This window comes from Myotis lucifugus, unplaced genomic scaffold (genome assembly GCF_000147115.1).
Source record: "Myotis lucifugus unplaced genomic scaffold, Myoluc2.0 scaffold_130, whole genome shotgun sequence".
NCBI classification, from domain to species: domain Eukaryota; kingdom Metazoa; phylum Chordata; class Mammalia; order Chiroptera; family Vespertilionidae; genus Myotis; species Myotis lucifugus.
In genome coordinates, this window is record NW_005871178.1 from 2,877,823 (window position 1) to 2,904,807 (window position 26,985).

Consider the following 26,985-nt stretch of genomic DNA (forward strand, 5'->3'; position numbering starts at 1 on the left):
ACAGTGGCAGTGGAGGAGCCTCTCCCACCTCTGTGGCAGTGCTAAGGAGCAGTGAGCCAAGTAGTAAGGAGCAGCAAGCAGGCAGGCAGTAAGGAGTGAGGGGACCCAGACTGTGAGAGGGATCCCGGACTGTGAGAGGGATGTCCGACTGCCAGACATCCCCCAAGGGGTCCCAGACTGCAAGAGTGCGCAGGCCGGGCTGAGGGACCCCACCCCCCCACCCAGCTCCAGTGCACAAATTTCATGCACCAGGACTCTAGTTATAATATAATTTGTTTATATTTGATGCCATAATTTTATGTTTGAGATTTCAAGAAAGATGTTATATATCGCTGGTAAGTTAAAATATATTTTATTATTCTTTTCCATTATGTGTTAATACACATTATATATAAAATATGCACATATTTTACACGTACGTTATTTCCAATGGGTTGAACATCTTTTGATTTGTTCTGAGAATTAGGTATGTGTTTGTAATTTCTACCTTTTTAAATTCAGAGGGAAATAATGACTGCTAATTTCACATGTTATACATAGTTTGCTTTCTCATCTTTTAGTTCTCTAAACAAATTAAAATCATATTTTATATATTACTTTTTAATTTTTTCCTTAGTATAATATGAACATTTCCTCATGTAATTAAATAATTACTTAAAAATATTTTTAAAGGCTCCATAGTATTATAAAGATCTTTTATAGACTTAAAAAAAATTCTCATCTGAGGATATGGTTTTGTTTGTTTGTTTGTTTTTGGTTAATCCTCACCTGAGGGTATTTTTTCCATTGAGTTTTTTAAGGAGAGTGGAAGAGAGAGAGGGAAAGACAGAGAGAAACATCAATGTGAGAGAAACACATTGATTGGTTGCCTCCTGCTTGAGCCCCAACTAGGGCCCCGGCCGGGGAGGATCCTGTAACCAAGGTACATGCTCTTGACCAGAATCAAACCCAGGACCCTTTGGTCCGCAGGCCGACGCTCTAGCCACTGATCCAAACCATCTAGGGCTGAGGATATGTTTTTCATCTTTTGAAAGAGAGAGAAACAGCGATATGAGAGAGAAACATTGATCAATTGCTTTCCATACACACCTCGATCGGGGATCAAACCCACAACCCAGGTATGTGCCCTGACCGGAATCAAACCTGCAGCCTTTTGGTGTATGGGATGATGCTCCAATTGAGGCACCCTTCCAGGGCTTTTATAGACTATTTAATGAGAGCAATTTTCGTTGCCTATTTCAATTGTCTTATAGTACCTTTACTTGTACCTTTCATTTAAATTTTATGTATTTAAATTTTTAAAATGTATTTTTATTTCAGAGAGAAAAGGAGAGGGAGAGTGAGGTAGAAATGTCAATGATGAGAGAGAATCATTGATTGGCTGCCTCCTTGCACGCCCCCTACTGGGGATCAAGTCGCAACCTGGGCATGTGCCCTTGACCGAAATCGAACCCAGGACCTTTGAGTCTGCAGGCCGATGCTCTATCCGCTGAGCGAAACCAGTTAGGGCTGTATTTAAAATTTTTAAAATATTTATTGATTTGAGAGAAAGAGAAATATCCATTTGTTGTTCCACTTACTTATGCATTCACTGGTTGATTCTTTTATGTGCCCTAAGGATCAAACCACACAATCTTGGTTTATTGGAGGATGCTCTAGCCAACTGAGCTACTTGGCCAGCTTATGTATTTTTATTTATTTATTTATTTATAAATATATTTCATTGATTTTTTACAGAGAGGAAGGGAGAGGGATAGAGAGTTAGAAACATCGATGAGAGAGAAACATCGATCAGCTGCCTCCTGCACACCCCCTCCTGGGGATGTGCCCGCAACCAAGGTACATGCCCTTGACCGGAATCAAACCTGGGACCCTTCAGTCCGCTGGCCGACACTCTATCCACTGAGCCAAACCGGTTAGGGCAACCTATGTATTCTTAAGCAATGTAGTAAAATTGTGCTTATTTTTGGAACTCTCCCCTAATGTTTTTAGATATCTGAAATTTTGTACCCCAGGAGCAGCCCTGAAGAGGAAGAGCCATAGAGGGTGTGTGGGAAGTGAAGAGGCAAGGATTCTACACATCCTGTCTTAGTGAAGTTTGGGGAACTTCAGCCTTACTATTATTAGGTGAATTTGAGATCTTTTTTGTACCAGGTGATGGAGCTATATCTTCACTGTTGCTAGGATTCCAGAACTAGCTCTGTGTTTGTTTCTTTGAAGTGCTGCTTCCTAAGCACTTACTTGCTGTGACCAGGGCGTAGTCCTGCCTGGAGGTCTCCTTATATGCCCATTCTGTTTCTACTCATGTTCCTCTGCTGGACATTTTTAACTGTGTGTTCATTCTTAAGAGCCCTAAAGTTCTGCTCTTATTTTTTCTTTCCAAATCTGTAAAAGCTTTGGAGTTTAATTTAGGCTTTATTCATAAACTAGTGAATTCATGCACATTGAAAGGAAATTAATTAGAAGAAATATTTTAATATTGCTATTCGTCCTTTATAATATAAGTGTCAGAGATGAAAGAAATTTAGTAAAATGTACATGAAAGTAATATATAAATTGATTAATAAAAAACAATAACGACAAATATTTTCCATGAAATTTTTACTGTCAGAATCTTCGTTTATCGTTAATTTTTAAAAATATGCCAGGTATTCTGGAAAATTTGTATCATTTGAACAAACTTTGCCTTTGCTACAACATGGAGTAAATTTTCCATCAGATGGTTTTTCATTGGAGAAATTTAGGGATAGGCATAATGGACATGTAACAGTCATTCCACCACAACTGTGTTCGATAATTGCATCCTCATTTACCTCATTTTCGCTATGAAAGCAGTTCCTACCAGTATTGGTAGTACTTGTTGATGACTGTTCTTCAGACATATTCTGTCGACGATGTCACTTACTTTCGGCTTCAGAGGTACGTTGTGCCAATAATTGTTCTTCAGAAATACTCTTTTGATGTCACTTTCTTTCAGCCTCAGAGGTACGTTGTGCCAATAGTTGGTCTTCAGATACATTCTGTTGACGACACAGGCTTCTTTCGGCTTCAGAGATGCGTTGTGGCAATAGTTGGTTTTCAGACATACTCTGTTGACAATTTCGGCTCCAGAATGTCAACAAAAACGTGATGTCTATACCTGGCACCCACAGCCACCGTTTGCAGGCTGGGATGGGCTGTGGCCTGCATTTTGCACCATGGGGTCTCTGCAGCATCGGCTGCGATTTGGTGGTGGCGGGGTCTGTGTCCCACTTGGGGGAAGCCTAGTGTTGCTTTATCAGCACCAGGTCCGCAGTGCCATTTCTCTGTGCGTGACACGGCAGCTCCTGCATTGAGCATCTGCCCCCTGGTGGTCAGTGTGCGTCATAGCAACCGGTCGGACAGTGGGAAGGACACTTAGCATATTAGCCTTTTATATATATAGACTAGACACCCAGTGCACGAATTCGTGCATGGGTGGGGTCCCTCTGGGTGGCCTGCAGGGATCAGGCTGAAACCCGCAGTCCAACGCCGCCTGCAGCTCCTACCTGCCGCTCCTGCTCATCCCAGACCCACTGTGCCTGATGCAGGCTCGCGCCCAATCAGTCCCGGTCGGGAGAGGCTCGCACTGTCACAGCAGCGCTTGCCAGCTATGAGCCCGGAGCCTGGCGCCCTTCCAAGGGGAGTGGTCTGCGGGATTGGGTTGAAACCAGTTCTCCTACATCCTCCGAGGGGTCCCAGATTGTGAGAGGGCGCAGGCCAGGCTGAGGGACCCCCCTGGTGGTCAGTGCACATCATAGGGAGCAGTTGAGCAGCCTTCACATATCATTAGCATATTACACTTTGATTGGTTGTTTGGTTGTTCTGCCATTTGGTCTATTTGCATATTACCCTTTTATTATATAGGGTGCTTGTTCCTCTTTCCCATTTAGGGACCTTGGACGCTTAAGCAAATTGAGGTTTTTTCTTTTTTCTGTCAACTATTTTGGATTTTCTATAAACATAAGTAGAAATGGTGTTACGGTATATAGATCATGCCTGATTTAAAAAAAACACAAAATTATTTTATATAAGAAGACCATAGAAATAATTTCTAGTTAACTTTGGTAGTTGAGTTACTTTAAAAATTTGTGATGCTACTTACATCACCACCTAATATACATATGAATATATGTATGTGTGCTAAAATTTCACTATGTAGAGTTATTCTGATACCATTTATTCTGTTCTAATTTCATTAAAAATAAGTGGTGATTGGGGACCCATTAAATTGTCTGCAGGATTCTTCAGTAGGTCACGGCTTGCAGTTGAAAAGGTGCCACAATTTTCTAGAGGGAAGAGGTTGGCTCCAAGGGATTAAACTGAGTTAGGCAGCCCTGGCTGGCGTGGCTTAGTGGTTGATTGTCAACCTATGAACCAGGAGGTCACAGTTCGATTCCCAGTCAGGGCACATGCTTGGGTTGCGGGTTCGATCCCCAGTAGGGGGCGTGCAGGAGGCAGCCGATCCATGATTTGCTTTCATCATGGATGTTTCTCTCTCCCCCTCTCCCTTCCTCTCTGAAATATATATATGGTTTTAAAAATAAACTGAGGCAAACTACAGTCATGGTGTGCTTAACACTTGGATTGCGGGAAACGAGTTAAGTCGGCTCGCGTGAATTGCGCGTACTCCGCGGGAGCCGTCTTAACTCGGTTCATATAGATTTGCGGTGGAGTGCGGGAAACGTGTAAACTCGGGCCGATTGTAACTGCGTATTACCAAATATTTGTTTGTTTGCCGTTCACAAAGATACCTACCTGTGTATGCGAACCGTTTCATACCCATTGGGGTAATAGGTATCATAAAAATCCCTTGTAAGTAGAGAACACTTTATGGCGCTGGTCGAGTACAATACCGTTAGGGTACCAATGTATTGTTTTCTCATTTTATAACCGATATCCCTGGATATCTCACCATGCAAAGAGAATAGTTATTGAGAAATACTTCTTGTGTCCGGACGTCTTTAGTTTTGAGTTTTGTGAATATTATTACGTGTTTAAATATTTAAATATATTGTGATAAAGACATTCATATAGAATTTTTTAACCAAATAAAATAAAATCGTTCCGCAAAGTGTTCGCATAATAATTATTTTTTTATATCAGATATCTATCGGAGTACCGCTATTTTCAGTTAGTATTATTTTTATTTGCTTTAACCTAGAATGTCGCAGCATTCAGACTATAGTGATGATGAGTTTTGTGCAGACAAGTTGTCCAATTATTCTTGTGATAGCGATCTTGAAAATGCGAGTACAAGTGATGAAGATTCTAGTGATGATGAAGTAATGGTGCGTCCCAGGACATTGAGGCGACGAAGAATTTCGAGCTCCAGCTCTGACTCAGAGTCAGATATAGAAGGCGGGAGAGAAGAATGGTCGCATGTTGATAATCCACCGGTCTTAGAAGATTTTTTAGGGCATCAAGGATTAAACACAGATGCTGTTATAAATAATATAGAAGATGCCGTGAAATTATTTATCGGAGATGATTTTTTTGAATTTCTTGTAGAGGAGTCAAACAGGTATTATAATCAAAATAGGAATAATTTCAAACTTTCAAAAAAAAGCCTAAAGTGGAAAGATATAACCCCTCAAGAGATGAAGAAGTTTTTAGGGTTAATTGTTCTCATGGGACAGGTGCGCAAAGATAGAAGAGATGACTATTGGACCACGGAGCCATGGACGGAGACGCCATATTTTGGTAAAACGATGACGAGAGACAGGTTCCGACAGATATGGAAAGCTTGGCACTTCAATAATAATGCGGATATCGTAAATGAATCAGATAGACTTTGCAAAGTGAGACCAGTACTAGATTATTTTGTGCCTAAATTTATAAATATTTACAAACCTCATCAGCAATTATCACTAGATGAAGGGATCGTACCTTGGAGGGGAAGATTATTCTTTAGGGTATATAATGCTGGCAAGATCGTTAAATATGGAATATTGGTTCGTTTGTTGTGTGAAAGTGATACAGGATATATCTGTAACATGGAAATTTATTGCGGCGAAGGAAAGCGATTATTGGAAACGATACAAACAGTAGTGTCTCCATACACTGATTCGTGGTACCATATATATATGGACAATTATTATAATAGCGTCGCAAATTGTGAAGCACTTATGAAAAACAAATTCAGAATATGTGGAACAATCCGGAAAAATCGAGGTATACCTAAAGATTTTCAAACAATTTCTTTGAAAAAAGGTGAAACAAAATTTATAAGGAAAAATGATATATTGTTACAAGTGTGGCAATCAAAAAAGCCTGTATACCTGATTTCTTCGATTCATTCTGCGGAGATGGAAGAAAGTCAGAATATTGACAGAACATCAAAAAAGAAAATTGTCAAACCGAATGCACTCATTGACTACAATAAACATATGAAAGGTGTTGACCGGGCCGACCAATACCTTTCATATTATTCGATATTGCGGAGGACGGTCAAATGGACAAAAAGGTTGGCAATGTATATGATAAATTGCGCATTATTTAATTCTTATGCAGTTTACAAATCAGTGAGGCAAAGAAAAATGGGTTTTAAAATGTTTTTGAAACAAACAGCTATCCACTGGTTGACGGATGATATTCCAGAGGACATGGACATTGTTCCAGACCTTCAACCAGTACCGTCTACTTCTGGAATGCGGGCTAAACCACCTACATCTGATCCACCATGCAGGCTATCGATGGACATGAGAAAGCATACGTTACAGGCAATTGTCGGAAGTGGAAAAAAGAAAAACATTTTGAGAAGGTGTCGCGTATGTTCCGTTCATAAATTGCGCAGTGAGACACACTACATGTGCAAATTTTGCAATATACCTCTACATAAAGGGGCGTGTTTTGAAAAATATCATACGCTAAAAAACTATTAATTTCTATTTGTTTTGATTTATTATGAAAATTTTATTTTAAACTTTAAAAATATGTGTATATTTTTAGGTAAGTATTTTTTGGGTTTTTCGTATTTAGTTTATATATATCGAATTATTTATGTACTGAATAGATAAAAAAATGTCTGTGATTGAATAAATTTTCATTTTTTACACAAGAAACTGAAAATTTCATTTCAATCGAACCCATACTTCAAAAGATATAGGCATTTTAAACTAACTCTGATTTTGCGCGGGAAACCTAAATAATTGCCCGCGCCATCTTATATTTTGGCGGGAAATTCACCCGACACCGTAGTGTTAAGAGCCTGGACTTGGGCTCATCTAGTAGGCATTCTAGAGCAGTGATGGCGAACCTTTTGAGCTCGGCGTGTCAGCATTTTGAAAAACCCTAACTTAACTCTGATGCCATGTCACATATAGAAATGTTTTGATATTTGCAACCATAGTAAAACAAAGGCTTATATTTTTGATATTTATTTTATATGTTTAAATGCCATTTAACAAAGAAAAATCAACCAAAAAAATGAGTTTGCGTGTCACCTCTGCATGTCATAGGTTTGCCATCACTGTTCTAGAGCTTAAGCCTTCTATAAAATGGGAATGACACTTCCTGCCTTGGGGTTTTGAGGATTAAATGGAAGAATGTATGGCTATAAGGTAAGCATTAATACACACCCACTGTTTTTTGCCATTATTACTTGTTTCAGGACAAATTGAAGTTTCTCTGACTTGTACAGATTGCAGAATCTACTAGGACAGGAGTTATGGGGCAGTGTTAAGTAGCAGAACAAGTGGATGGGAATTGTTTAGTTGATTTGCTGACCCTTTGGGATCAGGTCAGGTGACTGCTGGAATGTGTGCTCACGAATTCTGTTAGTTCTTTATAGGAGTGGGAGCTGCATGAAGGTGTCAGGCAGTTACAGTGCCTTCAGTGCAGAAGAGTTGGACTGCTGTCCTTGTTCATGGGTGGGAGGTTGAAGCTAGAGTGTGTGTGTGTGTGTGTGTGTGTGTGTGTGTGTGTGTGTGTTTCTGTGTGTAAGATCAACTCAGGGGAAGACTAGAGGACATATTCTGAGTTTTCACTCTATCTCCTTCCATATTTCACATTTAGAATAATTTCCTGCCCTTTTACCCCCTTTTCTAAAGAATGACCAGCTTTATATTTTAGATAACAGTCTGTTCTTAAAAGAAATTGAAGCCAACTTGAATGTTAAAATTTAAATAAGAAAATTAAATTTATATAAAGTCCTAATATGAAGAGAAACCCATTAACATTTAGTGTTTTCCCTTCCAGTTTTTTCTCATGCATTTAAAAAAAGGTGGCAGTAATACTGTACATCAAGCACCTTTATAATGAAATTAAATATTGAACTGGCTAGATAGCTCTAGATCAGTAAGACGTAGAGGAAGGGAGAAGGGGCAGTGTTGAATGGGAGATATAGTAACATTGATTTAATCTATCCTCTTAGGTGCTCTGTAAGAAGTAAGAATTTGACTGTAAAACTTCCCTCTTTACTGCTCTTCTCCCTTATTAGGCATGTGCTCCTGAGGTCAGAAGAACAGATCTTATGGTTGTTGTGCTTCTAAAATTAGTATCCCCGTTAGATTGCTGGTAGAGTTTCTATTTTTTTGTGTGTGGAATATGAAAGCTGAACTGTTTCTAATAGTTCTGTTAACCATATATTTGCTAGTCAGTGCTTTTCAACCCCTCAGGTTCTCCACCAGTGATCCCTCTCAGGTCCTGAGAAAAACCCAAGTAGCCTACCCTCCATGGCAGAACCTGAATGGGCAGTGCTGCCTGGAAAGGGTGACTTAACATGAGTCTATTATGTTTTCTCTTTTTCCCACAGATTTTGAAGCCAGCTTCATAAGGCTTTTGGACAAAATAACAAATGGTTCTCGAATTGAAATAAACCAAACAGGTAAGCTCCTTTTCTTCCTGTTTGGGAAAGCATCTACATATGCACTACTTAATCATTCTTCTGTTTCTCACTCCATTTGATGGTATACATTTTATATTCAGATGGAAACATCCAGTTTCCTGCCTGTGATACAATTGTTTGGAGATATGTGTGAATTCTGCCAATTTAAGGGACATACACTTGATTTAAGGAAGTTAGAAGACTGAAAATTTCAGATCAACAAACAAGCACCTTCTCTTTTTTAACAGTAAAATATTTTATACCTACCACTTATTAACTTACAACTTTTCAAAGTCCATTTACTTATATTATCACAACAAAATCTTACCACAAACTCTAGGAGGTAGTTGTATGTGCTGAATTTTATTTTTTTATTTTGCTTTTAAGATTAGTTTAAATAAGTATATGCAAAAATTGTGAAAGCCCCTTCAGCTGTTTCCGTTCCATTCCCTCCCCAGGTGCAGCCATGCTGGGGAGGGGGGGGTGCCCTTGTCTCCTTCCTCTATATGCATTTGCTTATAAGGGTACCTCTGTATCTTAGATGAACGATTTTCAACCAGTGTGCTGCAATAATTTTTAAAAAGATGCAATACCTGACTATTTTGTCAGGGGCACTGACCTCTTTTCCCTTAGATGGTCAGATAAAAAAATATGATAATAGCCAACACAATATCTGTCCAGTGTGAATGAGTCAGAGTTATACCTAATTTTTTTTTTCAGGTCAGCAAAAAAATTTAATGTATCTTTTGGTGTGCCGTAGGATTTTAATAATTAGTGAGATGAGGACGGTTGAAAATAGCTGTCTTAGGCCATCAATAGGGTTGTGCTCTTGATATGTTCTACAGCCAGCTTTTTTTCTTCACTAGCACAGATGTCACAGGTTAATCTCAATTATTTCAGTAGGCCTCATATAGTATTCCATTGTATGGATGCATGATCATTTATTTCATTCAGTTTTTTCTAGGTACTTTTTGTTTGTTTGCTATTAGAAACTTTTACTAGTATATACATTGTAAGGGAAGCAAACATCTTTGCCAGGTTCCATGAACGAATTATGTACTTTTCTGTACATGTGCAACAGAGGAAACTCTGAACTTGTTGACTCTTTTCTTTCTAATCCTCACCTGAGGATATGTTTATTGATTTTAGAGAGAGGAAGGGAGAAAGAGAGAAACATCTATTCCTTGCCTCTCCTACACACCCCAACCAGGATCGAACCTGTAACCCAGGTATGTGCCCTGACTGGAAATCAAACCCGAAGCCCTTTGGTGTACCGGGCAGCGCTCCAACCAAGTGAGCCACACCAGCCAGGGCCCACATGTTGTTTCTTTTAAGAAAGAAGACAAGCTTGGCTTAGTAAGTGGCCTGGCACCACAGGAAATTTGTTACAGAGAACAGGTTTTAGGTATGCGGCTTCAGATGCCCTTTGCAAGCTATGGTTCTCTTTAGTCTTCCTTGGCTTGTTTACTTTGAAATTCCTGGAGATTTTTTCAGCAGTTTATATTGGTGATTCAGAGGGCAGGTAATTATATTATTTTCTAGTCACTTCTACAGCTTAGGTCGGGAAGTAGATATTTACATGATCCTGCTACCCTTGTATCACTCTCCCATACCCACCTCCACCCCAGGGTAGAATACTTCATTCTGATGACCTGGTCAATTTCTCATCTGGTTAATTTGCAGGCATAAACAGATTTGCAGCGTTTAATGGTTATATAGCTTTTTTTTTTTTAATGGCTTTTTGTACTAGAGCAGTGGCTCTCAACCTTCCTAATGCCGCGACCCTTTAACACTTGGAGTGGGGGAAACGAGTTAAGTCGGCTCGCGTGAATTGCGCGTACTCCGCGGGAGCCGTCTTTAACTCGGTTCATATAGATTTGCGGTGGAGTGCGGGAAACGTGTAAACTCGGGCCGATTGTAACTGCGTATTACCAAATATTTGTTTGTAATCCACCCTTTTGGTGGATGGAACAAAACCAAAAGACAGAGCCATCTTATATTTTGGCGGGAAATTCACCCCACACCGGAGTGTTAATACAGTTCCTCATGTTGTGGTGACCCCCAATTTCATTGTTACAAATTGAACATAATTATAGCATAGTGATTAATCACAAAAACAATATGTAATCATATATGTGTTTTCCGATGGTCTTAGGCGACCCCTGTGAAAGGGTCGTTCGACCCACCAAAGGGGTCGCGACCCACAGGTTGAGAACCGCTGTACTAGAGGATTAGTTTTGTGACTCATGAATAGTGTTTAGAATAACTGATGTAGAATCTTTTCCTTTGAGAAGTGTGGGAGGAATATGATTCTGATTTTGATCGATTCTGATTGTTGGGATTTTGGTTTTTAATAAAGTAAGACCTAAATTTATTCTATGAAATTCGCAAGAGCTGCTTGCCTTTGGAGTGACTGAACATATCTACTTCCTCTGTTGCTAAATTTGCTTATTGATAAATTGTGCCAGAAGACATTGCAAAACATTTGAGCAACAAAAAGACCTTGTTCACCCACTTATACTCCCAGATCATCTAGAGCAGTGGTTCTCAACCTGTGGGTCGCCAACCTGTGGGTCGCGACCCCTTTGGTGGGTCGAACGACCCTTTCACAGGGGTCGCCCAAGACCATCGGAAAACACATATATGATTACATATTGTTTTTGTGATTAACCACTATGCTTTAATTATGTTCAATTTGTAACAATGAAAATACATCCTGCATATCAGATATTTACATTACGATTCATAACAGTAGCAAAATTACAGTTATGAAGTAGCAACAAAAATAATTTTATGGTTTGGGGTCACCACAACATGAGGAACTGTATTAAGGGTCGCGGCATTAGGAAGGTTGAGAACCACTGATCTAGAGTATTTTATTTTGTTTTTCCTCTAATATGTTAATCTGGTAAGAAACTTTTTGAATGATACGAATATGTGAAAAAGTGAATAAAGATAATAAAGAGTTTCTAATAAAACTAGTAAGTCAATTTAGGTATTTTCATTTGTTTACTTTTATAATAGCTACTATTAATGGAATTGCCATAAAGTACTTGCTTTTCTAGGCATCTTGTTTGGTGAGTGTGGTACATGGGAAATCTCATTTCAAGGGCCTAGAAGAAGCTGATTGCTGGTGTGATGGTTTCAGAGCATCGTTTGTAAACACACTTGTTCAGCAGTGTCTGAGAATGTGCTGTTGGCAGACTTAAGATACCTGTTAGGATTTTTTCTCTTTGCCTTGCCATGACTTTGGCAATTCAGATGGCTTAGGGAGGGACTTAATTTATTACTGTTTATTAAATTACACTCACAGTTTATTATTATTACAAGGGCTTGACAGTAATGAGTCAGCTTTTGGACTGAAGTGTGGGCTCTTAGGAATGGCATTTTGAACTCCCTTGGATGCCCATGTCAGACTTTCCCCTTGGGACTCACTGCCTGTGTTGATTTTGTGACACCGAGCGTTGTTTTTTTTTTCCCTGCTGAATGTGGCTCTCTTTCCTCTTATGTAAGGGACGACCTTATATTACCAGCCTGGCCTCCTGTATGGTGGATCCGTGGAGCATGACTGCAGTGTTCTTCGTGGCATTGGCTATTACCTGGAGAGTCTTCTTTGCCTGGCTCCATTTATGAAGCACCCATTAAGGATAGTTCTTCGAGGAGTGACCAATGACCAGGTTGACCCCTCGGTGAGTAGTGAGGCCACACTTGTTTTGTCTCTTGTCACAACCCAACTTTTGATAAACAAGTTCCTGATAAAGCACAGGTTTATTGTTGAGTGTATTTGTTTTGTTATTTACCTTGAGATTTAGAGATTAATCACTGCAGGACGCAGATGAACCAAGATTCATAACCAGTCAAATTCAGTAACGATTGTTACCATTCATCAAGGTGCCTTTCATTGTCGTGTCAAAGAACCTTCAGAACAGATGCTGGCAATCTCACCATGGTTGACATGAAATATGGCTCTGTTGGCTGAAGTGTGTGGGAGTGAAACTTTCACAAGGTCATGTGATAGCTGAGGCTGGAAAGCAGCAGACCACACTTTTAGACAGAAAATATTTCCTTGGCATTGTTGCAGCACAGTCTTGACTTATTTAAACTTGAGGACATTCTTCTTCTGAGAAGAGTTTGCAGATTTAGGAAGAGGGCATAGGGACAGGGACTGTATATGTGAGCTTTGATAGTTTAAGGGCACAGCAACCTTCTTAAGTAGGATAATTTTCCTGCGTGTATGGGTAAGATAGTTTAATATACAGGTGGAATTTTCATTGTGGCCACCGCAAGTGTCAGTCCAGGATGGGAGAGAGAGAGAGAGAGAGAGAGAGAGAGAGAGAGAGAGAGAGAGATATTAGAGTAGTTCTTTCCAGACCTGCCTTAGACCTCTCATAGGGAGAGAAGAATCCTCACCTTTAGATGCTCTGCTGTCCAGAGAGGGTATCTTAATGCCTATGGCCACTATGCCAAGTCCTGACTGAGGACTCTTATCTTCACCTTTACAGACATGGAACCAAGACTGATGAAGGGTCAATAATATTATAATAACTATGTATGGTGCCAGTTGCATACTGGAAATATCAGGGGGAACACCTTGTAAAGTATATGCTGTACACCTGAAACTAATACAAAATAATGCTGAATGTAAAGTGTAATTGAAAATATTCTTTTTCAATCTGAAGACCAATGAAGGGCTGGCTTCTAAGGCAGAATATGAAGTATCTAGCTTCTCTAATCAGGGAAGACCAGTTAGGTGGTTCAGTGAGCTGCACAGTGGAGACTGCTGGTATTCACCTATACACTTTTAGAGTATAAACCTGGTTATTGTGTTCTTAGGCAGTAAAAGACTTATTTCCCAATTCTTGGGATTTGGGTACATAAACGCTTTTCCTAGAATCTTAGTACAGTGCATGATCTGAAATTCTTAGCTGTAAAGGAATGCTGAATAAACTGTCTAGAATTTTAAACTAATTTCAAGAGATTGCTTTTTTTCTTCTATTTTTCTGGAAGATTCTGGGAAGTGGGCCCTTCAATTGAAAGTGTTCCCAAGGGGAGCCCTCCACACTTGTAGGTGGAGGGTGGGGAAGATGCCTTGAGTAATGGGAAAGGCCCTGAGCGTACAGGAGACTTTGGCACTGTGTCCCAGTTTTGTATTCTTTCTATAATTGCTAATGATCTTAAAAGCTGTTATTACTGGCAATATTTTAAAAAGTTTTATATATTAACAGACAAAGGTTAGTTGGTGAATTCCCCAGAAATAGTACTTAACTCTTTTGTGCAGAACATATAAAAGAAATCTGTTTTCATATGCTACAGGACTGCTTTTGGTTAAAATGACCTTGGATAGTACTTGGCTCCAATCCAGGATAAAACAAATATACCTAATCTTGGATAAAGAGTAACTTCTTCAGCCTTCTTGGATAAAGAGTGGCTTCTTCATTTTGAGCTTTCTCTTCAGCATGTGGTTTCCCTGTCAGTTCATGTCCACATTTGCTGACTACACCAGGATGAATATAATGCGTTCTGCCCTTAGGGAACTTGTTCTCATGGGGTGGACAGCTGTGAACACACAGAGGGGAGGCCACAAGGCTGAGTACCTCTGGGCTCTGATAGAAGTACAGGCAAAGTGCTGAGGGCTAGGGAGGGTTTTCTAGAGGAAGGGAAACCACAGAATCAGCGTGGTTTTTAGGAAGAGCACTGTGGAGGCTGAGAGGAGTATGAATTGGGGGTTTGTCAATTAGTTTGAACATATTAGAGATGGAAGTAGATAGGAAGGAACTGATATGAAGGACAGTGTGGAGGGGAGACTTCGTGATTTGACAGTTAATTAGAGATGGGGTAGGAGGAAGTGTTCATCAAATAACTTCACAATTTCTGTCCTGGTTGTCTTGAAGGATAGTGATCAGAAGGAGTTGAACACAGCGAAGAGGAAAATTGTGGTTGGTAGTTGGGTGATGTGCTTGATTTTGGTATGTTGGGAGGATATCCACATGTGTTTGTCCAGTTGGCAGTGGACATTACCGTTTGGAGCTTCAGTGATAGGTCATCAGTATCTTACCTACAGATAGGAGACTGAGATTGACCAGTGCTGAGTGAGGTTGAACACCGGCGGCTTTCTGTCTGAGTTAATCCTACCGGTGTTTTTCCTTTGGCCTGCACAGCGTGGTGGTGTGTGTATCTGAATTGAATGTTCATGTTTGGAACCAGATTTTACATTGTAATAGGTTGATGTGGCAGCAATGACGGCAGTTCTTCCCCGACAGCCTCCCATTGAGCTGAGTAGTAGCTGCCCTCTTTGGAAAAGGCATGAGCTCTCCAGTTAGCTGGAGGTCTTAGCTGATCTCATCATTCATTTACATTCCCTTTCTGGCCTGTGTTGAGCATTAGAGGTTTTGCCTCATGGTCCCAGGGACCGAGAATAGAAGATGAAGTGGATGTGTGAGGTGTAAGTAGGGGAAGAGGAGCTGCAGACAGTGAGTGGAGGTAGAAGTGTTTGGAGAAGCCAAGCAGGAGTTGAGTTTTGAGAAGCCAGGAGCTGATTGAGGATTGGGTAGGGAGATTCAGCAATGAGAAGTTTTATTGACCTTTGAGAGGGCACTGACATTGATATGTAAGGACAGTCACAGGGTGAGGAATGAATAGGAAAGAGCACCATGGGAAGGAGATTCAGAGGGTTAGATAGGATGATTCCTGAAGAGCTGAGTTTGGAAATTCAGAAGGTGAGATAGGATGATTCCTAAAAAGCTGAGTTTGGAAATAGTTTTTTAAATGAGAGATTTGAGCTTGCTTGTAGGCTGAGGAGACGCTGCAATGGAGAAGGAAAGAATTAAAGGGGTTGGGGGACTTACTAAGGATAACTCCTGCAGACATCCAGAGGGGTGAGCATCAAAAGCAAAAGTGGTGGGATGAGCCCCTTATAAATGGGTAGGACATTTTTTCCTTTCAGAGGCAAAAGGTTAGAAAATGGGGAGACATTTTGGGGAGTAGCAAAGTTCTAGGACGTCTCCTTTGAAGCTCAGTGATTTGGCACCGGAACCCCCAATAGGAATTATTGATGCTAGCATCCTGGTCGGAGGGTGAGTGAAGATTCTATTCTTTTTCATTACCGTTCTGGAAGGGGAATGAAGTACAACAAAGTTTGCTGTGCGTTGGGCACAGTTCTAGTAAATGTAGCCATATTTATTTAATTCTGGTACAAACCCTGTGAGATGGGTGTTCCTGCCACTGTTTCAGACAAGGTAACGGAGAGCAGTTTCTTCCCTTCTAGTTGGCATTGTATCTGATGACATTTCTACCTGTTGATTGATTGAGTGAACTTGTCAGACTGACTGACGCCTTTACCCTGAGGTGCCACTTGGGTCAGACTTTTCTTCCTAACCACTCTCTCTTCCTAACCACTGAATGACTGTTCAGTTTTCCTTAACTAGAATGTGCAGCCCACCCCCACTCTACTGAAACTATGGTGCAGAGCCGGGGGAGACTGGAACATGTCCAGTCCAGCCCCTCATGCACAGCAGGAAGCCAAGGCCCTGGGGAGGTGGGGCGTGTGCAGGTTTCACAGCTAGTAAGAGGCAGAGTGAGACTCAAGCCTACATGTGCTCTTCCAGCCCTCGTCCCACCACACGAGTTGCCTGCCTTTTGCATCAGATGGAGAGTGATTTAGGAGACAGGACCACACCTGGAGTTATACTCAGGCTTCTGGCTGACCCTCAGAGTAAATCTGACTTCATCCTGTATGACTCCAGGTACGGGGAGGATGAACCAGAAGGGCTGTTCTGCTTTCTTGCCTTTTCTGTCCCCAGGACGGCTGGTGGCTGCCTAGTTCCAGGGGGTTATTTGGACAGAGTAACCCACATCCTTGTATCCCCTGGTTTTTCCAGAAATCTGGCTTGGCCTTCTCCCCAGCTGCCCTTAGTACTAGCCTAGGCTGAATTCTCCTTGGTGCTGGCCATCCCAGATGTATGTCTTAAGTATTTGGGTGTATTTAACTTTAGTATTTGGGTTGAAATGAGCTAATTTTCAGTGAGCTTTCCTAGTAACTTCTTCTGTACCCCCTCATCCATTCTTTACATGATCTTAGGCTGCATAGGTCATTTCTACCTCAGGTTAATTTTCTGATACCAGAATGTATAGGTGGGGCCTATTCTCTGCTATAAAGACTTATTCGGAGTATCATTGTGTTGAGTCTTAGCATGTTGGAATGGGTAGCACCTTGAAGACAGGCTGACAAGGCAAATTAGAGACAAGGAAATTAGACAGTTGTCTGAGACCATGCAGCTCACTCGAGGGAGAGCCTGAACCAGGACCAGCACTTTCCCCTACACCCTCTGCTTGCGCTGCCTGCCCTCACTGCTCCTGATAAGGTCAGCTCCCAAGTGCCGAGGAACGGCCCTTTACCCGTTGGGAGCAAGGAAGGGAGTGACTTTCTTTCCCATGTTGCAGTTGAGTCAGCATTCACTGACTTGTTAGATCAACGCGCTTTGAATGTCATCCTTATACTCCGAGGAATCTATATGTGAACAGGAAAGGACCCCAGGCCTCCTATGAGTTCTGAATAGGGAGGAGATAATAGTCATACTTGACACAGCCTTGCCATTAACTGTGCAGTTATGGGTTTGTGCTGCTTCAGTAGTTTGAGGCAATCATTCCTTCACTGCCCTCACTTTCTTTAGAACCACCACCTACCCTTTCACTGCCTGTGCGGTGGGCATCAGCAAGATTCTTAAGTAGCTGTTGACTACTTTTTTGGTTTGCTTTGGCTTTGGTGTGCCACAAGCTTTACAGATTAATAACAAATCTGATATTTTTTTCGTAGTGTAAATACATAAAAGAATGAGCAGAGGTCCAAGTTTTTTCTATATGAGCCCGACAGGTTCTCATGCTTTTTGCATGTGATGGTCATGATGATGACTTGTAAGATAGGTGTAAGTCTCCATGTCATAAATGAGGAAGGGGGCTCAGAGGAGCTAGTGGCTTATAAAATCTGTTTTACTCGGGAGCAGAGTGGTCCCATGCCCTCAGTTGTAAGTCAGCATCCTCTTTCTTTTTCTTTTTTTTAAATACATTTTTTTAAATTGATTTCAGAGATGAAGGGAGAGGGAGAGAGAGTTAGAAACATCAATGTTGAGAGAGAATCATTGATTGGTTGCCTTCTGCACGCCCCTTACTAGGGAATCGAGCCCACAACCCGGCCATATGCCCTTGACTGGAATCAAACCCAGGACCCTTCAGTCCGCAGGCCGATGCTCAATCCACTGAGCCAAACCAGCTAGGGCCAGCATCCTCTTTCTTTACCAGACTACACATCATCTATCTGGTTGCTATGTCTCCACTTGGTTCATGGGCTGTTTCTTCTTCCCATCTGCTCAAGGTTTAATAAAACTTTTTATTTTATTCTGAAATAATTCTACAGGTTGATGTTCTTAAGGCAACGGCCCTCCCTATTTTGAAACAGTTTGGAATTGATGGTGAATCACTTGAGCTAAAGGTAAGAATGAATTGTTGTCTGTATATATCTGTGTAAAACATTTCCTTACCAACTCATTGGAAGAGCTGTATGACGTGTGTGTGTGTGTGTGTGTGTGTGTGTGTGTGTGTGATATTTGAAGTCAGCATTTATGAGAAGACCCATAGTACATGCAAACGTGACAGACTTTGAGTTGAAAGGGACCCTTTAGTAATGACAATAATAGCCAGCAGTTATATTGTACTTTCTTTGTGGTGGGCATTGTTGTAAACATTTTACAAGTATTAATACTTTACTATTCATAAAAACTCCATTTGTGTCACTCAGCTAATAAGTAGTAGAGTTAGGATTCTAGCCATAATGCCTCTCTAATGTAGATCATCTAGATATAGTTTATGTCTTAACATCATAGTGCAACATGTTGCTCACATTTTTATGATGAGGCTAGTGTGTACAAACCCACTTCTCTGCCAGTCGTATAAAAGTATAACACATACAGCCCGAGCCGATTTGGCTCAGTGGATAGAGCGTTGGCCTTCGATTTCGATCGAGGGCTTATGCCTGGGTTGTGGGCTCAATCCCCAGTAGAGGGCGTGCAGGAGGCAGCCAATCAATGATCCTCTCTTATCATTGATGTTTATATCTCTCTCTCCCTTTCCCTTCCTCTCTGAAATCAATAAAAATATATTTAAAAAAATAAAAGTATAACATACAATTATGTATGAATCTCATTTTGTTTTGTTTACAAAACAAAAGCATACAAAATCCACTGTTAACATTCTCAGTAAGAGGCCATGTTGAGAGATTGACCTGGAAACAAAATTAAAAAATGATTAGAGACTACAAAGGTAGAAAACCAGTGATGGTTATTGCTCACCAGTCAGGCATGTCCTATTCCACCATAGCTATGATCTTGAGGAACAAAAACAAAGTAATGAAAGCTACTAAAGGGTCTACTTCATTAAAAGCAACAAGACTAACACAAATTCGAGAAGGGCCTATATCAGACATGGAGAAACTTCTAATGACCTGGATTGAAGACCAGACACAGAAGTGTATCCCTCTCAGCACTATGACATGACAATCACAGCCAAAACAAAAAGTTTTATAAAAGAGTTGAAAATTGCCGAAACCGGTTTGGCTCAGTGGATAGAGCGTCGGCCTGCGGACTCAAGGGTCCCGGGTTCGATTCCGGTCAAGGGCATGTACCTGGGTTGCGGGCACATCCCCAGTGGGGGGTGTGCAGGAGGCAGCTGATCGATGTTTCTCTCTCATCGATGTTTCTAACTCTCTATCTCTCTCCCTTCCTCTCTCTAAAAAATCAATAAAATATATTAAAAAAAAAAAAGAGTTGAAAATTTATAAAGTAAAAATGTTACAATAAGCCAAGTTTAATTTATTATTATTGAAAACACTTAAATAAATGTAATGTAGTCTAAGTGTACAATGTTTAAAGTCTTCAGTAGTGCATAGACATGTCCTAGACCTTCATGTTTGCTCACCACTCACTGATTGATTCAGAGCAACTTCCAGTGCTGTAAGCTCCATGTTTTATACTGCCTTTTTACTGTACCTTTTCTATGATTAGATCTACAAATACTCAGCATTGTGTTATACAGTGGGGCCTTGACTTACGAGTTTAATTTGTTCCGAGACCAAGCTCGTTAAGGAGCTCGTTAACTGAAATTACTCTATCAACTCAATGCAAAAAATCGGTGGAGAGACAGCTGGTATCTCAAAAAACTCGTTAGTCGGGACACTCTTAAGTCAAGGCCCCATTGTGGTTACCTACAGTATTCAGTACAGTAACATGATGTACAGTGCTGTAGCCTAGGAACAATAGGCTATATCATGTAGTAGTCATACCATACAGGTTTGTGTGAGTAGACTCTATGATGTTCGCACAGCGACCCAATCACCTAAAGGTGCATTTCTCAGAACGTATTCCCTATTGTTAAGTGGTGCATGACTTTAATATATAGATTTGATAGATCAGTTAATTGCATAGGAGAAAAGGGTTAAGAAATGGGATTAACTCCTGAACCCTGCCAGTGCCTCATTAAGGATGAGGACCTGCCTGATGTGAGATCTCTCTCCCTTCTAAGGAAGAGCCCCTTGGTGTAAACCTTACTGACTTGGGTGTCTGGGCCATCTACTCATTGCTGTATTCTTGCCTCTTCTTTCTCACCATGTGTGCAGATTGTGCGACGGGGAATGCCTCCTGGAGGAGGAGGTGAAGTGATCTTCTCCTGTCCCATAAGGAAGGTCCTGAAGCCCATTCAGCTCACAGATCCAGGAAAAATCAAACGTATCAGAGGAATGGCGTATCCTTTGCATTTGGTTCAGATTTCTTATTATTTTCTTGCCTCACGAAGAGCGACTCACAACCTGTTTACTTCTTCCCAGAGTTATTTACATTTTAGACAACAATCATGGAAAAATCTTAACAGTGAAACTGTAATTGTTGTGTGGGTTATGATGCTTAATTAGCTGCCTCACCAGGACTAGATTGGATTGATCCGTTCACTTTCTTTTTTTAGTTAACACTTAAATGGCTCCCATGTATGTTATACTCTTCTGAGGGCTTTGGTTTGGGGGCCACCAGTGCACAGGCCATTTTGACTGAGCCTTATAGACTAGAGCAGTGATGGCGAACCTTTTGAGCTTGGCGTGTCAGCATTTTGAAAAACCCTAACTTAACTCTGGTGCCATGTCACATATAGAAATTTTTTGATATTTGCAACCATAGTAAAACAAAGACTTATATTTTTGATATTTATTTTATATATTTAAATGCCATTTAACAAAAATCAACCAAAAAAATGAGTTCGCGTGTCACCTCTGACACACGTGTCATAGGTTCGCCATCACTGGACTAGAGGCTTGTGAAGTGGAGCAAGGAAGGAAAAGAGCTTCAGGCAGAAAAGTGGGCCTGTATGGAGGTAACAGGTGCAAGATGGTTCTGGGGAGCGGCAAGCAATGTGGTGTGTCCCAAGTGCAGTAGGAGGTGGTACACGAAAGATGGGCAGAAGCCAGTGAAGGTGGAAGGCCATGCTTAGGCGTTGTTCTTCATTCCAAAGTTAGAAGTTTTCTTCTGTAAAATGAATTTGCATATTAAGAGGATAATACTGATGGTACCAAAGAACTTTTGGTTCATTATAGAAATTTTGGAAAATACAAGTTAAAAAAGAAAATCACCTAATGACCAGCACTTAGAGGCAAAGATGATGGAATTACTGTGCCCTAAAGAGAAACAGTGAGGACAGGTGATGCCTCTAGTTTATAGGATCCTAGAGGCAGGATGGATAGGACACAGTGATTACCTGGGTCTGTAATAGAGGAACAGGGAGTCGTGAGGATGATTTTGATGTTTCTCACTTAGGCACCTGGGTAGAGAGGTTTGTTCTGATAGTAGCTACAAACGTTTGTGGTGTTGTGTTAGTTTTTTTGTTGTCTGCTTTGTTTTTTATATGGTAAAAATACAGCAAAAATATTTTTTGTTCAAAGAGGAAAAAATTATATTGCTCTGGTTGTGGTTCTAAGGATGATGTAAATAGTCTCTGGCTGCTTGATGATGTGACGGAGCTTGATGATGACTTCTTCCACGTGTGACTTCAGCTGCCCTCCCTTGTGCATTTCTGTTGGATCAAACACTCCCATGTTACCACTTGGCATCATAATGAACCAATATATATTCCAAGTGGCAACAGGCAGGTTGAGAAGGGAGATGAACCAGTGCAATGAAAGGAGCATTGTCATGCAGTGACAGTGGTGTGGCCAGTCAGTTCTGGAATTACCCACTCACCACATTGTCTTCATGACGTGCTTAGCCAGCCACGCCTTTCCACAGAACCTTGAGCCCCACAGAAGCAGGAGTCTTCCCTGTTTCTTCATCGCTGTACCCAGTGCCAGCAGACACTGGTGACAGAGCCCCTGTGGGAAACTCCCCGCAGCCGCCTCACGCACGTGTTTGCACAGTTGGAAATGGCTAAGTTCAGCTTTATTTTATGTTGGGGTTGAGGGTCCTTCAAGGTGGTTACAGAAAGACAAGTCTAGAAGAAGTTAGAAATGTAGGTCTGTAACTTGGGGCAAGGTGAGAGCTAGAAATGAATGATTTGAGTCAGCTACGCTGTGGAATCCGAGAGGGGAGGGCGGGACCCTGAGTTGCCACTAAGACTTGTAACACTAGGTAAGTCCTCCCAGGAAGGGAGACTGGGAAGTCAGAGATGAGAGGATAATGAAGAAGGTGCCTTAAAAAGCCCAGAGGAGTCAGCATTAGGATGGGGAATTAGCTGAGGAACGCACAGCAGGCTGCCACCAGTGCCCCTGGGAGGAGCTCTTTCCAGAAGGTGGTGGAGACCTTCTTCCACATGTAACCTCGCTTGTGTAATCAGCTCTGGGTTGTGGAGTGACTGGGAGGGAAATGGTGAAGTGTGGAGGCCACGCTTGCAAGAACCTTGACTGGAAAGAGAAGTAGAAAGAAAGATAAGGTGGTAACTTGATGAAGAGAGATTTGATAAGATTTCCTCCTTTAAAAAAAATGATGGTAATGATTTGAGTACTTCTGTAGGTTGGGTAAAGTAGATTTAAGTAGGAGAGAGGCCAAGTGATGAAACAGTGCATCAAAGTGATTAAGATCTAAGTGCTGGAATCAGACAGGTGTGGGTTCTACCTCTGGCTTTGCCACTCACTGATGGTAGGGTTTTGGCCCCACGCCTTGGTTGACTCATTTATCGTAGGGCCCATTATACCTACTGTACCTGTAACGAGGGTTAAACAAGGTCACAGGTGAACTGTACAAGGCACTGGGCTCGTAGATAAGTAAGCATTCAGTAAGTGGTAGCTACTGTAATTTTTTTATTATCTGGTAAGGGATGCATTGAGAATGGCAGGCATATGGTAAGGGTGGCTCTCGATTGTTTTGTCTGGAGGTGCATGGAAGGGAGATGGGAGGAGTTTGCCATTTTCAGTGAGTTAGGATGGGATCAAGGATAAAGGGATTGGCAAGGGTATGATAAGGGAGGGTGACAGGGTGGTAAAGATGTGCTGTCACAGTGGGGCATTGTGACTAGAGATAAGAAAAAGGCTGTAGGGCCGCCGTGCGGGCCCAGCTGAAGCTGGAACCGTGTCATGGTGCCAGCTGCATGGCTGTGTGGCTGCGTCCCCACAGCAGTTGGCGGCCCAGGGGCGAAGCAGAGAAGACAGAAGGGCCAGTCTCATCGAGGCGGGTGTGGATTGACAGGGTGAGTAGTGCAGAAGCGGGGGTTAGAGCAGGTATTTTGCGAGCTGTCATTGAAGCCACGGCCAGTGAGGAGCCCAGCAGGGCTCGAGGAATTGGAAACCTACACAGGTTTCTAGTGGAGGTAGATGTATGTTTGTGTAGAAGAACAAGAAATTGTGTTTAGGGGGTTGTTTGGAGGTTCAGATGTTAAAATTAGTAAATTTCTAGGTGCTGACAAGATCTGGGTAAGGGCAGGTGTTGGTGGCCACGGGGCTGGATGGGATGGAGGATGCCTTTCCTGGTAAGGAGTTTGACAGAGTGGGGTCGGCCAGGATGTCTCCTTCTCGGGGATAGCGTAAGTGCTGAGAGTCCAGCTTTGTACTTCTCAGGAGGCTTTAGGAAGGGCTTACTTGGAGGAAAAGTGTGTAGTTGACTAACGTTTCAGAGGGCTCCATTAGCTTGAACAGTAAGTGGTGAGAAACAATGGAATAGGGCGGGCTGCATATCCACGGGGGAGCCATTGTTGAGATGAAGATCAACTTTGGGGTGTTGTCTACATTCTTTGTCAGGATCATCAAGAACAGAGGACTTTATAGCAAAGCTTCCCTGCATTATAGTCTGTTGTCTGCTTGGCCACCACAGGGCCACCCAGGGTCCACGCCCGTGTACATATGAGGAGAAGGCGGCGGCTGGGGAGAAATAGTGCTGCCCCGGGAGCCGAGCTGCAGGTTGATGGACAGTTAAATTGGCTTCGCTGCTTCCAAAAATGCTGCAGTTCATGGTCTTGTACGTGGACTTCTCTACCCTTCCAGGTCTATTTCAGGTTTTGTTTTTTTGTTTTTTTCTCCTGAGATTTGTTTCCTAGCGGTGAACTCTGCTTAGAATCCATTCTCTAGTCTGGAAATGTGATTCCCGGAGTGTGCGTGTTTTGACACAATCTTGTGGTAACGACATGGGTTTCATGGAGGCTGTCACACTGGGGTCTTGCCTGGTACTTACCCTCTTTACTGGGTGTAGGAGAGCCTCATAAGTGAGCCTTTGATGTTGCTGGGAAAGGGGTGAGCATCCTGGGTTGTATAGAGAACATGAAAGCTGACGGCTGTGGTGCCCCAGGCACCTGGGGTTTGACTTTGTTCCTCCCTAACTTCTCCCTTTGGTGTTCCTTTTACAAAATCTGAGCCAGAGGCTCTAGTGAGGGCCCAAACTCCTCCCCTTGCTCGAGGCAGGGGGTACAACCCCTGAATCCTCCCCAGTCTTCCTCTAAACTCCCTGGGAACATACCTTTGCTTAGATCCCTGCCTGCAAACCAAACATTCTCGCCTCTGGTCTGCAGAGCAGCCCATTTCACAAACACCTCCGAGGAATGTGGGCTTGAATTGAGATCACCTTCTTGGCCAGGATTGGAGCCTGGGAAGAAAAGAGCTGCCTTTGGGAAAGTTTTAGCTGGGTTTGTGGTTTTTACTTGCAAGGCTGGCTAACTGTTGAACTGAGCTTGGAGGTTATATTCCCCACAGGAGAGCTCAAGTTGGGAGAACTAGTCCCACTCTCCTCTGGGCATTTGTGGTTTTAATGAGCTACCGCCCAAAGTCCATCTTTTCCCTTCTGATTGACTGGCCAGGGCCTGGCAGGGAGCTGGTGTTGGTTCCTGCCAGCGGCTGTGACTGGATGGTGCGGTTACTGTTTATTTAATGTCACCCACTCTCTTCTCCCCCCTGCCTGATGTGGGTGAGAGCGAAGGGAGCATTCTGTTTCAGTTTTACAGTGTGGCCTGGCAGCTCATGATCTGGTACGTAAGAGTTAATTGAGTAAACTGAGGTAGAGGCAGAAGTGGGTGTGAGTTGAAATTTGTGGACAATACGGTTTTCTTTCTCCGACTATAGGGAAGGTACTTAGAGAATCAATCTCTCTCTCTCTATACACACACACACACACACACACACACACACAAACACATGAATGCACTCCTTGGGGTTCTCTGACCTGCAGTCCTGGGGAGCGTGAAGTTCCATATGGACTGTAGTTATGAATGTGTCTCTCTAGGATGTATAGCATTCGTGAATGAGCTTCAGGACATTCATAACCTCCAACTTGTCTATCATAGTGTGTGTTCATGTGTTTCTTGAGAGAGTGTCGTAGCTTTCATCAGGTTCTCAGAGGGCTCTCTGGTCCTAAAAGGAAAAGAACCTCTGCTTTGGGATTTGAGTCTTGGACTAACGGTAAGAAAAGCAATAGCTGGCATTTGTTGGGCTCCGACTGTCCACCAGGCACCACTAATGGCGTTACATGCATCCTTTCATTTGAGCCTCCAAACCCTGTAGGGAGAGTATTATGATTGTCTTTTTCTTACTGATGAGGAAGTGAAGGGACAGAGAAGAGCACATTTGAGCCAGCACGATGCAGTTTGCTGGAGCTGGGTCTTCCACACAGTCTGACTCTAGAACCTTAGTTGCTCCTTGGTGGGGCCTCCATGCCAGGCCACATGGCTCCGTAGTGACTCTGGGATGTACCAGTTTAAAGCTCCTTTCCCTTCTTCACTTCACGGCCTGCATTCTAGCATAGCCTTGCACCGGCCCTGCATTGGCACTGTCTCCCTCCTGGTTTCCACATCTCTGGAGGGGCTGGGGAAGAAGGTTGTCTTTGGGAAGTGGATCTGTTTAATTTTGAATCTTAGTTCTGTGACCCACCTGTCCTCAGTGTAAGTCCTGGACCTGGGGCTCCGTAGTCCTTGCCATAGAGTTGCCATGAACATAAAGTAAGTTGACAGTGTACCTAAAAGAACTTTGGGAACCATGAACGCTGTGGGACTGTGTGTCAGGATAGTGACATCTATGCTCTCCTAGGGAGAGTGAGCAGCCGTGGGCCTCAAAAGGACAGCACCCACCTGGTCCAAAGGGTATGAGACCTGTTTGTTGTAGCTACCTGTGGTCAAAAGTACACTCTGGACAGAGAGGTGGTGATGTAACTGGACTCTGTGTGTGTATTGAAAAATCCCTCTTTGCTCTTTCCTCATTTCAGGTTTTTCCTTTGAGACAAGTCAAATATTTATCGAATATTCCTGAGTACAAAAGTAGTGTAGTACAGAGTTGTGAGAGAGGCAGCAGCAGAGCCCCTTTCCTATGGAGTCTGTAGTCTTGTTGACGAGCGAGAACATGTGTGTGTATGAAGGGAGATGGATGGTAAGTGTAAGTGCAGATCACAGTTGGGTGCTGGGCTGCTGGAGGGTTTCAGAAGAAGGAGGGAATTCTGGACTTGAAGGAGGAAGGAAGGGCAGTTCGGGGGTGAAGAATTTGGATGGGTGGAGGGGTGAGGTTGCCGGGTTAGGATGAACACTGAGCAGGCCGGAGGTCTGGCAGCAGGATCTGGGAGGGTCCGGAGTGACTAGGAAGATTCTCACCAGCATGAGGAAGATTGATCTTTGGGTGGAATGTTTATGATGGATCAGAAAGGGAAGCTAGA

At 42.3% G+C, this 26,985-nt stretch overlaps 1 protein-coding gene across 6 annotated transcripts in view; it reads left to right on the forward strand.

Annotated features, from left to right (window-relative positions):
• Nucleotides 1-26,985, forward strand: part of RCL1 (RNA terminal phosphate cyclase like 1) — a 65,577-nt gene that overhangs the window by 18,087 nt on the left and 20,505 nt on the right. For 3 of the 6 annotated variants that reach the window (XM_006094124.3, XM_023758417.1, XM_023758418.1), the window contains exons 2-5: nt 8,774-8,845; nt 12,359-12,534; nt 18,255-18,329; nt 20,508-20,632. In XM_006094124.3, the coding sequence (XP_006094186.1) occupies nt 8,774-8,845; nt 12,359-12,534; nt 18,255-18,329; nt 20,508-20,632 (448 nt within the window). Of the gene's footprint in view, nt 1-2,036; nt 2,128-8,773; nt 8,846-12,358; nt 12,535-18,254; nt 18,330-20,507; nt 20,633-26,985 lie in introns of those variants that run through there. The other 3 variants (XM_014460394.2, XM_023758419.1, XM_014460388.2) reach the window with 3 other exon arrangements.